General features: G+C 32.7%; 2 protein-coding genes across 4 annotated transcripts in view; one reads left to right on the top strand and one right to left on the bottom strand.

Annotated features, from left to right (window-relative positions):
• LOC106684588 (thioredoxin-related transmembrane protein 1) lies at nucleotides 1–8,743 on the bottom strand. The gene is made up of 6 exons (XM_014426753.3): nucleotides 8,475–8,743; nucleotides 8,199–8,360; nucleotides 5,239–5,413; nucleotides 3,139–3,240; nucleotides 2,062–2,160; nucleotides 1–109 (listed from the first exon to the last, which is right to left on the bottom strand). The coding sequence occupies exons 1-6, from the start codon at nucleotides 8,612–8,614 to the stop codon at nucleotides 20–22; spliced, it is 768 nt and encodes a 255-aa protein (XP_014282239.1). The 5' UTR covers nucleotides 8,615–8,743; the 3' UTR covers nucleotides 1–19.
• A 177-nt stretch (nucleotides 8,744–8,920) lies between these two features.
• The window catches only part of LOC106684586 (uncharacterized), a 20,303-nt gene continuing 13,677 nt past the window's right edge, over nucleotides 8,921–15,546 (top strand). Inside the window, exons 1-3 of one of the 3 annotated variants that reach the window (XM_067051423.1) lie at nucleotides 8,921–9,066; nucleotides 13,704–13,973; nucleotides 14,052–14,282. In XM_067051423.1, coding sequence (XP_066907524.1) covers nucleotides 13,712–13,973; nucleotides 14,052–14,282 — 493 coding nt within the window. In that variant the 5' untranslated portion in view covers nucleotides 8,921–9,066; nucleotides 13,704–13,711. Of the gene's footprint in view, nucleotides 9,067–13,636; nucleotides 13,974–14,051; nucleotides 14,283–15,546 lie in introns of those variants that run through there. The other 2 variants (XM_014426750.3, XM_014426751.2) reach the window with 2 other exon arrangements.

Raw genomic sequence — 15,546 nt, 5'->3', positions numbered from 1 at the left:
TTATATTTTTGGAGTGTATTTAATCAGCTTTACGAGGTTTACGTTTCCGTACATTGTTTCCTTCTTGAGCAATTTCATCACTGATCTCTTCCTCAATAATTTCATCACCCTAACAAAAAACAAATTATTATGTATTGAAATTGATAGAATAATAATAATAATAATATAATCTTATAAATAAAATAACATGTCTAAATTCTGGTCTATTCAAGTGATTTGGATAAAACTTTTTTCAGTTACAAAGTAATGTAAAAAAGTTTTAAGTAATATAGGAAGGAGATAGTTGGCCATATTAAGTAGATTGTAGGAAGACAGTCCGGGTGGTTCATAAAGGTACAAAATAATAGAAAAAACTATTTTGTATCTTTATTGACTGCCACCCAGACTATCTTCCAACAATTTAAGTAATATACATTGCACAAAAATATAAAATTTTAAGTAGAATTGATTTGCAGGGAATGTTCTCTTTTGTTTAATACCCATTCATTTGCCAACAAAATTTTATTGGACAAGGTCGCATATGAGGGTGGTCTGAAATGTTTCCACCCTAACAAAAATACAAGACATTTTTTCTGAATTTTTTTTTTATTTTTCAACTTAGTCTTCTTGTAACTCTACACACTTCTCCCAGTGATGCTCCCATCTCTGCAACCCGTCCAAAAAGTAGTCAACATAATAATATATATATATATATATATATATAATATAGTAGTAATATTTTTCTCGGCAAAATAATTGTTCACAAAGGCAATCACCTTCATTTGACGAAAATCTCTGTCCTCCGAGCACAATTTTTAGATAAGGGAACATAAAGAAGTCGCTATGGGCTAGATCTGGTGAGTAAGGCGGATGGTCAAGCAGTTCAAACTGTAATGCGTGGATTTTCGCCATGGCAACCGCTTAGGTGTGAGACGATGCACTATCTTGGTGAAACAGGATTTTCTTTTTCTGCAAATGTGGCCATTTTTCCACAAGTTCTGCCTTCAGCTTGTCAAGTAATGATGCGTAGTATCCTCATGTTATGGTTTTCCCTTTTTGAAGATAGTCGATTAAAATAACTCCATGACTATCCAAAAAAACAGTCATCACTTTCCCAGCCGAGAAAACAAACAGATTTTGCTTTTTTTGGAGCTGGTTCCCCTTTTGCAGTCCACTGTTTGGACTGTATTTTTGTTTCGAGCGTATAATAGTGTATCCGAGTTTCATCTACAGTAATTAATCGGCACCAAAACTCGGATTTATTGCACCTAAACTGCGCCAACAGAGCATTGGAAATGTTCATTTGAACACATTTTTTGGTCAATGTGACCAAACATGGCACCCAACGTGAGGACAGCTTGATATCTAAATGTTGATTTAATATGTAACAACAACTTTTTTTGTTATCTCTCTCTCACTTTAATTCGGTGGTTGTATCCCAAGCTCTTACAGCCACTTTTAAATTCAGCTGTCCAAAATTTCACTGTTATTGATAAATGATACCTTATTTAAAAAGGAATTTCTTGGAGAAGTGACGAATCTCAATTTTTATTCTTAAACTCTTACTGGAATTTCAAAATATTGAAAAAAAAAATTACTACATCAATATGTTTAGTCTTCTTTCTGAATATTTAACTTTTTTTTTAAGCAAATGGTTCAATTGAGTTCCAATTTTCATATCTCAAATTATTCAGAAATGTGGGTTTACACAAAAAATTCGTAGGCCCAACTACAACAAATCTTCATGTACGGTCTAGCTATGAGGTCTCAGGGGTAAAATTCAGAGTTAATTTAAGTTTAGGGATAGCTGAAACTTAATTATAAAAGTTAAGAGATATTTTTCAGCAGGGCAACATAATTATTTATTACGTAAATTGTTACTTTCAGCTAGTGATTATATTAAAGTATGCAGGTTTACCAATTGTATGTATTGAATAGACTTTCTTGATAATATTATATTGTTTACACCAATGAACCTGATATCGCTTAAAGTTCGAATGAATTAAGAGAATAAGGAAATATATCTAATACGAGAGTTCTTGCAGGGGTAAACTATGTTTACTAAATTACAGAATTACTCACCGAATCATGTGCGGAATCTCCTTTGGTATCATCATTTGTAACAACAGTCCTTTGAGAAAGTTTGGGAGGATAGATTAGATCAATCAAACAAACCATAAACTGTAACAAAAGTTGGTCATTATAAAATGCTAATATAAATAAATCATAGACATAAAAATTCACAATCAGAAATTTTAACTTCTAATAATATAAATTTAATCATGATTTAAAAATCTTGCTCATAAAGGTTATTGTATTTATTAAATTTTATATACTACAATTAATTGCAATTCTTTTCTACTCAATAGCAATGACTTGCTACTACATACAATTGATAAAAATAAATACATGAAAATTTAATTTTTTAAACCTTTTTCCTGAAAAGTTGGGATTTAACAGTTATGTGATTTCAATTTTTTTTCAACAATATATTACAATGGTTTGAATGGGAGAGAATAGGGAGCTAATAAAGGCAAGTCTTACTTTTTGCCACTTGTTTTGTTTATTAAAATTTGAATATTAACAAAGATATAGAAAATTACATCTCCTATATTAGAGTGATTTAATTCAAACTCAACTCTCAAAATTATACACCGAGTAGGAGGCCTTCAATATAGTTTGAGAGTTAGTATTATTTTTTTAAAATTATAATTCATATAAACAGTATTCGGGGGGGGGGGGGGAATAAATAAATAAAAAGAGTATATATACTTCTCACTACAAATCATTTGCATTGGGGATTCCAGACGACCCCATTTAGAACAAATGAATTGAAATTTAGTAATATAAGGTTTTTTTTATGCAGAACACTTCTACATGTCTACCTCTAAATTGAGTTATAGGCTCAAAAATTTGTATGTGAATAGAGTTGGTATTAGAGAAGGAAAAGTACCTTTTCTGGGACTACACTTAATTTATAAAACTTAATCTTTTTTAAAAATATTTTTAAAAGGTTTAGAACACCTCATCAGCACAATTAAATCATATTTCAGGTTTTCCAAAAGGTAAGGGAAAAACATGGCATTAATTATGTACCTCTGCAGCTCATTTCTTAAAAATAGTCACATAATCCTTTATGATGAAAATAAAATGACTTACCAGACCAAGCAGGGCACCTAAAAGTATTGTAACGAAGGCAAATATCAAATAGGAACCCCAGCTCGGAAGACCATAATCCTCCATCAACTTGCTGTGTACAGCCTGAAACATAATATAGAACATAAACCACATAATTCCAACAATACTGTCATTCATAATATAGGGGAGAGCAAAAGAGTATATCGTTTGTTTGTTAATATCACAATTTTATTGTCATTTGTCGGTTCATTGTTTACATCAAAGTCTTAGCAAAGACATTCTAAGGTTATAGTGACTTATTTACTAGTAAATAATTAAATTTTTTTTTCCTCATTTTTGGATGAAATGGCCAGGCGGCATATACCACAAGAGGTACAAATCAGACATTGCATGCTTTTTGAGTTTCAAGGAGTAGTAACACAATAGTTGCTACAAAAACCTTAGCAATGTTTTTCCAAAAGCATTAAAAAGATCATATATGTCAAAAATGTATTTATTTATTTCCACAGGTTTGCAGCAGTAGTTCGATGCTACAGGTATAATGATTTATTAGCAGTAGAATAAATCATCATACCTGTAGCATCGAACTACTGCTAATAAATCATTATAAGTACGATTTCTGCTTGAAGGTTCAGTCTTCTGAGCCTCTGTTGTCCGCTGGCCTTTCAGAGCTGATCTTCTTCTTCTTTGATGAAGATTAAAGTGGGCTAGCCCAACATTTTTTATACCCATATAAAAATACTTTGTAGTACGGGTAGTTATCTTCGAATACTGGCTAGAAGAAATCAATGAAATGTCAAAGGAGGTTTTCCAAGTTTAAATCCAGTAATTTAGATCTTTTGATTTCAAAAACAAATTGATTTTATTGATCCAGCAAGACTATACCCCCCTCCTCCATAATAAAATGTTAAACAAAAAATTACTGTTATATTAACCATGTATGGCCCACCAGGCTGATCTGGTATTGAATAAAAACTATTGATCCAGCATTGAAAATTTGCACACTAGATAGCAAAAGGTTGTTAATAATGAAGGTGATTATAACATTGATTAAGATTTAAACTCATTGAAAATTTATGTTTGAATTTGATGTAAAACATTACTTTCAGGTCTCCCCTATATAAACAATAAAGATGGCTTCAATCATTACTTAATCCTGAAATAAAAATCTAAATTTATTTGTTTTTAAAACCCTCTTCATGTCAAAAATTATATAATTTAATTAGATTAAAAGGAAGTTCCAAATTTAATCTGTTTGCAACCAATTTGTATTTGAGCATGATTTATCAAACCTAATAATCCTATTTTATAATAACCTGTTAATCCTATTAATGCAATTTATAGGGATTGTGCAGGCTGGTACCTGGTTGGTCTCATAATGATTTTAAAGATTCTGTCCACTATTTTTGCTTAGGCCATACATAAATATTTTTTCATCAACACACCTACATACCAAAATGGATCACTTGACAAAAATGTGGAGAAAATTTTGTGATTAGTTGATGGTTCTAGTATTAAATTCATTAGATGCCATCTACTACCTTTGCTTAAGCAATACAATAAGTAATACACTTATATTTCATATATATATATATATATATATTTCGAGGTGGTCCCATGACATGAAGACTTGACCTCTCACCATAGTTAGAATATGCTTAATTAATTAAAATATCTGTAGATAGCCCTCCCCCTCTATATGTCAGAAATGATCAGGAAGGGGGTCATTCATTTTTTTTTTTTTCTATTTTGATCTTTAATCGTTAAGATTATTTTTCTTCTTCCCTACCTGCAGGACACAATAAAAACATAGTAGTATCTAACTTATAAACTGTATATTTTAAAGATACTAAGTTCCCCTCCTCAGCATCTTCAAAAAAACAATAATTGTTTTTTGTAAGTTTAAATCAAAATGCTACTTTTTTGTTTTGTGAACTAAAGGCAGGAAAGGAAAAAAAATAAAATTCAGAATTCATTTGTTGTTTTGTTAGTATAATTGCTAATATAACAGCATTTTTTTATTTTCTAATGATTTCTTTTGTGCAGACCTACACCATAAGTCAGATATGTAGAAACATTAATAAAAAACTACTATTTCTAAGATAACAACATTATACTTACTCTCAGACCTTGTGATAGTTTAAAAAAGTATGACACAACAGACATTTGGACAGAAGATGGTGATTTCCACCATGGAATGGCCTCCATGGATTTCCAGTCTTTATCTTCAATGAAAGACATGAACGATTCCTTATTTCTTGAACCTTTATACTGCCTGAATTCACCATTGTTCACACTAAAAATAAATCAGGTGATCAATGAGGTTCAGAACCTTGGTTATTCAAGAAACCTAAAGTAAGAATACAAAAAACACAATAAAAAAAAAATTGTTTTCACAGTATTATGTAGACAGTGACAGAGTGCACAATGCTTAATCCTTTACAGCCCAATGCGCTTATCAGGTCAGTCCTTTTCAATTCTCGTATATACTAACCATTATTATTATTTTTGTTTTACAAACATAAATATTTATTTCAGTGATAAGTAATAGATGTTACATTAAATTTATTCTACTTATTTATTTAAATTATTCTAACCTAAGAATCAAATAATCAGTTCCCAAAAACTTAGGAGTGACTATCGTGGACTGTAGAAATCCATATATACAACTCCATAGAATACAACCAAATCACATTAAATCTCTTCTACTTTGCAAAACTTTTCTCAATTCCTAAAAGTTAAACGAATGCTCTCTGTAATAATAAGAAGTTACGTTGACACCAAGTAAAAGTTTTAAGGCAGATTAAGAGAATCCCCAAAAGATAATATAAAACTTGAACAACTTAAATTGTACATTGTACTATTAAATGAATTAGGTAAAGCTGAACACCTTGGAAGCCCAGTCATAAATCTTCCAACACAAGTCTTTTTTTTTAGCCCAGACCTACCATATAAATCATCATACATAATAACTGATTGAAACTCATGACAGTGACCATTTATAATAATCATCAATTTCCTTCTCTTCTTGTATTTTCACTGGTTTCTCAAAGGCTAGAAGGATTCACAAAAAATTTAACAGCAATAAAAATACAACACAACTAAAGTTCAAACTTACTTTAAGTGTATAGCATTCAATACTTAACATCTCTTATAAATCAGACAGGAAAGATGACGATTTCCATAACAAAATATATTCCTGGCAAAAAAATGTATTCAAAACCTTAGTGTAATGAAGTTAATAAAAATAAAACATTGATTTCAATAAAACATAAGCAGAAAAGTATGAAAACTGAGAATTAAAAGGCAATGAGAACTAACATCCATTAGGTGAAAAAGTTAATAGCAAAGGTAGAAAAGGATAAATGTTGAAACTATTTTCCCAATAAAATACTCTGATAATTATAGATCAATATAGAACAAAATTTGATGCTTTCAATGGAAAAAAGTTTCCCCTATCAACAAATCAAATTACATCATCCAATGCCAAAGCTAAAGCCTACTTTAAACAAATGGGAGATAATTCCATTCTTAACCCAACAACACTTTTAACAGGCACAGATTTGCCTAAAATTGAAAACAACCCATCTCATCCAAATACTTGCAACTTTATTATTTCAATTTAATACCATGCTGATGATTTAATACATCATACAACTTGCTCAAATACATCAGAAGACTCTCATACAGTTGGAAAAGCATACAATACACTAGCAGTAAAACTGCAGGCACTTAACGTCCAAATGAATATTTCAAAGTACAGAATCATACTGTTACAAAACAAAAACTAAACTTATCACAATTATTCATCCACACAAACAAAAAGAGTAATAGAAGCCACAAATACGATAAAATTCTTAGGTGTAGTACACCTTGACAGAATACTCATTCAAAACAAATATACAAAACGCATGCAACAAAGCAGCAGATAGCTTAAACATTAATAAATCAATAGTATAAGTAATTTGGGGCACACCATCACAATTTACTCATCAAATAAAATTTTAATCAGACCAATAATAGACTAAAAAAAAGCAATATTTTAATAATGAATCTCAGCACTGGAATGGACATGGAAAGCTAGATCTGATATTCCAACAGAGGACACAACAAGAATATTGGGAAGCTTATTTAATTCTAAAAGAAGGAACAAGAAAGGCATGTAGGAAGCATCAGCATTAGTAAACGGGATAAAATCGCCACCTTAACCTTTTTACTTATTAATCTCAATTATTAAATTCATTCATAGTTGCATATCCATTTTTAATACTATTATAAAAAGAGATGAATAGAAACTTAATAAAAATAAATTTAAACATACTTTAGATAAAGATATTTTGAAAATTCCCTCATCAAAGCCCTGTCACACAACTTTAATGAGGATTAAACCTCATTGAAATTTAAGATTCTTTAATTTTACATAGATGTAAGAATTAAATCAAAATCATTAGAGCCATTTTTCATTACATAAGTGTTAAATCAGTGATATAAAATTATATCAATTTTGGCAAAAATATTTCAAGTAAGATTCCAGGGATATACTTACCATTAATTATTAAATTAATTTTACTATAAATTAATATAAATAACAATTACATACTTCCATTCACACATAAACAGAACATTTGCAACACTTGGTTATTTGGACATGGTGGACATAACTTGACACACGTCTTCAGCTGAAAACTCAGATTCAAAATTTTTCACAATCATTAGGCTCTCCCTTAATATATATTCTATAAGTACTTATATGAAAATAAAAATTGGCTTTAATCATATACTTTGAAATACCATACAAATTTGTATGGCGTGGTGGGATTATCAAATACAATCATTAATATAAAAGCAACAAGATTTATCATTATCACACATCAAAATATGGTCATATTATATAAAGATGTAAAATAGAAATAGAGATATACAAATTCCAATTCCAGATAAAAGTTAATACATGAGATATTATTAGACTAGGTCAACATTGACAAATGGAAAATTATTAAGTTTTATAATAAGAAACAGTACTAAAACTGAGATGGTATTCTTATCAATAACAGGACTAAAAAATATTGTATGTCACTCACTGAAATATAGTTGGTAATGCAGTAACGATAAAGCGACCACTGAGACCAGGTGACAAAGTAACATCAATTTGTGCCACAGAAAGATCTAAATCTTTACTCCAGGAAGAAAACTCCTCCCAAAGTGGCTGAAGTGCTTTACATGCAGGACACCAAGGAGCATAACTGTTGTATTTACATAGATAAACATTAAAAGAAACATTGGTCACATATAAATAGAGGCTGAGTAAAAAGGATTTTATACAAATGATTAATCCTGTTTTCAACAATACAACTTACAATTCAACCATCCATTCCCCGGTAAGCATTTTCTCCCAGTTGTTTTCATCCAAATGAATTAACTGAGATTTAGAATAGGTTAGCCCCCAATTTAAGACAACCACACAAGCAAAAAATACATAACTATTCCAATTAGCCATGTTGTAAAATAATTTCTAACTAAACCACAACGATTCCGAATTAAAACTAAAAGACACCATAACCAGACGGCCGTGACTACGTGCCCATAGAACTATAAAAACTCCACCCACGAAGCTAAGGTCTACTAACTGCTTTGAAACACCTGAAATATGAGAATTTTTTTGTTTGTAGTAAAACCTTAATTCCCATTCATTTTTTTTTTATTTTCACAGTCATTTATATATATTTCTTTAAATTCTGTGGTAACTATAAATACTAAAGCCAAGTAAATACATTAATTTCTTTATTATAACCATTAACCAGTTAAAAATTGGAAACAACTAACTCCTCTCATTCATTCATTTTAATTCTTATATCTGCCCAGTTTATTAATTGTAGTAAAACCATTGCGAATTAGGCTTTATTATTCACAATAAACGTAGAACAGAAATATCAAGATGTTACAGAAATGGTAAGAGTGCAAACATATGTTACTAATTAGATTAGAACAGATAACCGTTGTTACAACAACTGGATGAATCATAACATTCTTCCATCCTTCTAAAATTTTAGTTCATAGTCTTTTAAACGGGCAGGTGTATATCGCTCTCTTGCAGAACGACGCATATTTGTGTCTGTCGGAATTTCTGGAGTACCCTCTAGCTGATTTTCTTCTGGTTGCAAGACAGGGTCGCTGTCATGTTGCTCAGCTGTGTCAGTTCCCTCTGATTCTGGCACCATTGTCGTCCCACCATGAGGTGTCAGGTGTTTCAATGACACCGTCGTCTCCCGTCCATCATCAAGACGAAACCTGACATACTGTGGGTTGACTTCCAGGATGTCGACTTCCTTGACCAGTGGATCGTACTTAGTAGTGCGTACGTGCTTCTTCATTAGCGCTTTGTTCGAAGGTGAAAGCCAAGTCGGAAGTGAAGTACCATTAGCCGATCTTCTGTTGTGGCGGAACATCCTCTCGTGAGGCGTTTCGTTTGTTGCTGTGCATAGTAGGGATCGGATGGAATGCAACGCGTCTGGAAGCACTGATTCCCAATCAGAAGGGTCCAATTTCCTGTGCTTAAGAGCCAGTGACACAGTGCGCCAGATAATGCCATTTTGTCGCTCGATTTGGCCGTTTCCTGTGGGGTTATAAGGGGCTGACATGGAAGTGGCCACCCCTGGGGTGTGAAGAAAGTCCTGCAGCTCCTTTGATGTGAATGAGGTTCCTCGGTTAGTGTGCACGTAGGAAGGTAAACCAAAAGTGGTGAAAAGGCTAGTCAGACAGTCAATTACAGTTGTAGAGTTCATGTTGGGACAAGGATAGGCAAAAGGAAATCTTGAATACTCATCAACGATCGTCAACAGATATTTGTTCCTTGATTTCGATGGAAGTGGGCCCTTGAAATCCATACTGATTCTCTCGAACGGATGCATGGCTTTCATTAAAGTGAATTTTGAATTCTTGTAAAATTGAGGTTTCACAGTGTTGCAAGATGGGCACGACGCAGTCATCTTTTTAATATCTTCGACTGAATAGGGCAAATTACGAGTTCTTACCCAGTGAACCATTCTCGTCACTCCAGGATGACATAAGTCACAGTGAAGGGAATATAATAGGTCTCATTGAGTGGCGTTACATGTCCTAGAGAATATATCCGCTACCTGGTTCTGTATTCCCGGCCTGTATATTATTTCATAATTATAACATGACAACTCCAACCGCCACCTCTGTATTTTCTCGTTCTTGATTTTATTTTGATGTGTCAAATCGAACATGAACGACACAGAACGCTGGTCAGTTATGATTTCGAAGGATCTTCCGAGTAAGTAGTATCTCCATTTTTTCAGGGCGCTTATAACAGCATAAGCTTCTTTTTGGACGGCTGAATGCTTACGCTCGCTGTCATTCGTTTCTGTGAGAAGAAAGGCGCTGGCCGCCCGCATTGAGACAAAACGGCTGAAATTGCGAAATCAGAGGCGTCCGTTTCGACTGTAAATGGCTCCGTATCGTCTATGGTGCTAACTACTGCTTTGGAAATTTCAGTTCTGAGCTGGTCAAAGTCTGATATAGCTTCCGGAGCAAGGGGAAAGTTGTGGAATTGAGAAGCCGTCTAATTTTGTCGGAGTAGTTTTGAACCCATTTGGAATAATGTGCAAACATTCCAATAGTACGCTCAAGTTCCTTTCGACTGGCTGGTGGTGGAAGACTGAGCAGTGGCTTAAGGCGGTCAGGGTCAGGAGATATGGTTCCATTTTCAATTTTATAGCCTAGTAACTTAATTGACGTTTGTGAATAGTTGCTTTTTTTTTTTTATTAATCGTGAAACCGTATTTTTGAACTGCATCTGAAAAGCGCTTGAGATTATGATCGTGCTCTTCTTGGTTTTTACCGCATACTGTAACGTCATCGAGGTATGCATAAGTTTGATTGAGTCGTTCGTGTGTAATGATGTCGTCAATGACTCGCTGGAATGTGGGTACCCCATCAGTCAATCCAAAAGCCAGACGTCGGAATTGGTACAAACGGCCGCACGCTTCAAATGCAGAGAAAGGCCGATCATTCATTCGAAGGGGTACTTGGTGGTATGCGCTTCGAAAATCTATTGTGCTGAAAATAGAATTTTTGGACACCTTAGAAACAATTTCCTCGAGATTAGGGAGAGGATACGCGTCAAGGTGTGTATATCGATTGATGGTTTGCGAGTAATCAATTACCATTCGCTTCTTGTGATTATCGGTCTTTACAACGAAAGCTTGAGCCCTCCACGTAGACCGACTCTCCTCAATAATTTCGTCAGCTAGTAGTTTTTCAATTTCTTTTCTCATGAAATCAGAGTCTTCCAGAGAATGCTTCCGAGATTTGGTGACTATGGGTTTGACATTTTTAGTTAGGAATTCAAAAAAGAGGAGGAGGTTCTATCTTCGCTGGAGCGAAGTAACTGATTGTCAATGGAGGTTTAGTTCCACCATAAGATGGAAGCTGAGCTCTGAATGCTGTTTTAATAGATCATGCCCCACAATAATATTAGCACACAAATCGGGTAGAACACTGAGTTTTGTTTCAGCATAATGGTGACCTAACAGCTCCAAGTGAGCTACACAGTAATTCGAAATAGGCTTACTTAAAGATGTTGAAGCCATAGAAACACTACCAGTAGTGGGGTACATTGTTATCTGCAAAGCGCTGTGATATGAATGTCTCTGAGCTCCCTGTATCTATCAAAGCAAAGGTAGAAGTTCTATTTACCTGAACAGGTACTGTATCTTTGTCAAGGACTGCCGAGGCAGCGATGAGTGCAGCTGATGAGGGATGACCCTTCGTGTTGACAGTTTTAGGTGATTTGCAGACAACTTGCCAGTGACCCGTCTTCTGGCACCTTTCACAGGTATCATTTAGAGCGGGACACTGACGACGATTTGTATGCCGTTGTCGACCACAAAAAAGATATAAGTTTATATCTTGAAAACCATTTGCAATTGATGTTTTTTTTTTTTTTTGCTTCCTCTCTAGCGGAGGTAGAGAAGCTTTTTATTAATATAGAAACTAAAAACATTTTTTGTTATTTAAAAAAATAAAATTCAGGTTGTCAGTATGTTTCTATATAACTTAAGCACTTAAACACTTAGGTATGCATAAGAATCTTTCTTGGCACTCCTATATTTCAAGAACTCCATACCCATACTGAGAGGCCATTGTAGTTGATGGAGCAGAGGCATTACCTTAGAAATCTATCTGCAGCGGAGCCGGTTTTATTCTGACCTGGGTTTGTGGCCGTCCCACGGAATGAAAATTAAACCCTACTATTCTGGTTAGATCTTATAGGAAGAATATTGTTATATCATATAAAATTCTATGTTATATCTGTTATATGTATATATGTCTGAAATTACCAGGAAGGGAGTACAAGCATACAAAAAAGGTATAATATAGGGTCTATTGTTCTCTATGGGATGCATTTTAAGAAGGCTTTAAGGGAAGGGACGTTTTGGTTATCTAATGCAAAAGGAATATTGTCTTCAGTCTAAACTGAGGCTTTTTACGTTAATCTGCCACCGTTGTGGCTGAATTATCGGTTTTAATATCTTAAGTGGATTTGTCTGGTACCAGTGGGTATCAAAGAATTTGATAAGCCTCCCTGAAATATATTCTGCCATTGTTTGTTATTCAAATGTCGTAGAGTTAGTTTTGGTTCTCTGTTATGTCTCATTATACTGTTCTGAAACTGTTGGAGTTTCTTTAAACTCGTAGTTGCTATGTTCGCTAGCGCAGGTACTCGATAGAGAAACGCTGACCTCAGCATTGATTTTTTAATCATTCTTACAGGGGACTCCACAAGCGATTGTTAAGTGTTTTGGAAACTACTTTGACGATTAGTGCTCTTAATAAGCGATGCTGCAGGAATGAAATTAATATGCTATAGAGCATGGGACTGGTATCGATAAAGGTCATCAAAGCAGTAACCGTAAATGTCAATCAATCTGAGAAATTAGGCAATTACATCTAGCAAAAACGACAGGGTGTGTGGGTTCTTAGGACATCAAGTAGAAGATCCGAATTGTGGATGACGTACAATACGATTTTGCACTCTGTGCACTTGATGATTACCAGTCAATAATAAGTGCACAGATGTTTACGAAACTGGTGTTTATGATACAGAAATCACAAGGCACTGTTATTATTATTAAAATTGAATTTACTTTAATAAAAAGCCGATTATGGGCGATTATTAACTACTTACTGCTTCTTCATCCCCTATATAATATATAAGGTACAAAAATCATGTAAATAAACCATGAAATCTTAGAAAAATATAATTTGTGTAGACGTAACAGAGCATTGCATATACAGTTGATATAAATTGTGTTGAGTGTTGAAATAATGAAATGATTATTTCAATATAATATATTATATTATATTATATTTAGTTTTAGTGAGTTTGAAAAACCACAAAAGAGTAGTTCAACATAATTTATTCTATTTATTTCTTTACTGGTTTTCTAAAGTTTTCTATAACTTTCTGTATCTATATTAGCTCCTTCTCATATTTGGTTTACATATTGGAGGTTATATAAGTGTCAGGCTTAGCAATTTCTGTCAAGAGTTACTTTAAGTTTTAGAAATGATAAGTAGTCCGAAAATTTCCGTGAAAGACAGTTTTGATGATGATGAAATGAGTGATGATGTTGAAGACGAAGTGTTTATTCGAGATGGAAAAAATGGCTTCAAATTTGATGATGAAATTGGTGTCAAAAGACCTCTTATGGCTCCCAGAAGGAAGTTTAAATATAATAATCTGCATTCTCCACGATGCAAGAGACCATTCCACATAGGTTTGCGAATCCAATGCAATTATGGAATCACATTTATTGCAATATTTTTAGGTACGAATGATTTATCTTAATGATTCATGATGTATAAGTTTTACTTTTATTATGAACAGGATTGGTTCAATTTTGCAGGTGTCACCTTAGCGGTCGTTATTATTTTTAATTTAATGTCCAGCCCTTTGGATCAATTAAGGCAATGGGCAGTCAACAGGAAAATTGATCAGAATATTGTTCCATGTTCAGATTATAAAAATCAACATATTTGGGAACAATCATTTTTCCAACTTAAAACAGAAGCTGCACTTACAACTTTTGATGCTAATGATGATAGTATCTTGGATATTGTTGTCGGGTTTTCCACTGGTATAGTAATAGTTATAATTTATCTTTTCCTATAATGATATTAGTTAAACAAGACAACTTTTATAATTTGTTGCAATACTGCAGTTGTATCATTAACTTGGATTTCCACCGACTAGTTGTTGAGCCTGATTTGTTCATGGTAACTTAAACAACTATGTACGTTATATTAAAAAATTTTGTTACTAAAATAGCAACTTAAAGGGAACTTCATTTAAGCTGGATTAATAGGTGCATCATTGCTTTTTAGGGTTTTGTAGTTACTACAGTTGATATAATTAAAAGTTAATTATAGTAACAACATACTAAATATTTTTTCTTATAGTGGTGTGTCATTCATTTTAAATCATATTGAAGCTAAACAAACATACAAAAAGTACTGCTGGCTTGTTTTGATAGTGGCATGACTATCATATTTAATTATAAATTTTATATTAGTAACTCAAAGAAACAATAGTGTTTAATTTTAATTTTTTGTATATAGTGACAAAACTCCCAAAATAAAGATAGTCAGTAGTATTAATATCTTCCTGAAAATTTGAATCTGTTGGGAATGACATCAGTGCTTGCTCTTATGGTGGAAATCCAGATTTACATCATGAACTAAATTTAATATTTGGTTTCTTACTTGACCTTTTTCTTTTTCTTTATGGTCTTAGTTAATATAATGAACTCTCTATAATACAAACATTACTTCTCTGTTCTAATCTTAGTTAGGTTTGTAAAGATTCAATTTGAAATATAAACATAAATTTAATGAAATAGCTTGTATTATAAACACCTTATATTCTGTTTGGTTTCGAAAAAGCTGGTTAAAAATATTGAGATGCAGTCAGAGGCCTTGAAAAAGGTGATTTCTACTTTCATACAATTTAGCATTTGTGACTACTTCTTGAAAAATGATTAAATAATATCTGGATAAACTATTTTGTACATAAATTTTGTTCTTAAATTAATTCTTCATTAACATTCATTTTAATATTCCGGACCTCATTGGTTTTATTCATTGGAATTAGTGAGAGACTACTATTTTTATATTTATTGATAAAGTTGAATGCTTTACTTACAATAAAATCTATATATTTTTTTGTTTTGCTTTATCTACAAATTACTTAGAGGTTTATTATTAATTAAAAATGTTATTGATTTTTTGTCCTACAGACTTTCATATTCATGCAGCTTGATTGTCATAATTTGAATTCATGCTTGTCATGCTTATTTAATCTATTAATTTTTTGCATGTTGGTTGTTTTTATTTATGTTTTAT

This window comes from Halyomorpha halys, unplaced genomic scaffold, assembly GCF_000696795.3.
Source record: "Halyomorpha halys isolate HHAL.00 unplaced genomic scaffold, Hhal_1.1 Scaffold594.1, whole genome shotgun sequence".
NCBI lineage: Eukaryota > Metazoa > Arthropoda > Insecta > Hemiptera > Pentatomidae > Halyomorpha > Halyomorpha halys.
Note: the sequence above shows the minus strand (reverse complement) of the source record. Positions and strands in the feature narration are given on the sequence as shown.

Coding starts and splice junctions, on each gene's coding strand:
- LOC106684588 (XM_014426753.3), bottom strand. CDS start 8,614: ATGGCTAATTGGAATAGTTATGTATTTTTTGCTTGTGTGGTTGTCTTA. Junction 8,361..8,474: donor GGGGAATGGATGGTTGAATT/GTAAGTTGTATT, acceptor TAAATACAACAG/TTATGCTCCTTGGTGTCCTG. Junction 2,161..3,138: donor TAGGTGCCCTGCTTGGTCTG/GTAAGTCATTTT, acceptor CTTTTGTTACAG/TTTATGGTTTGTTTGATTGA.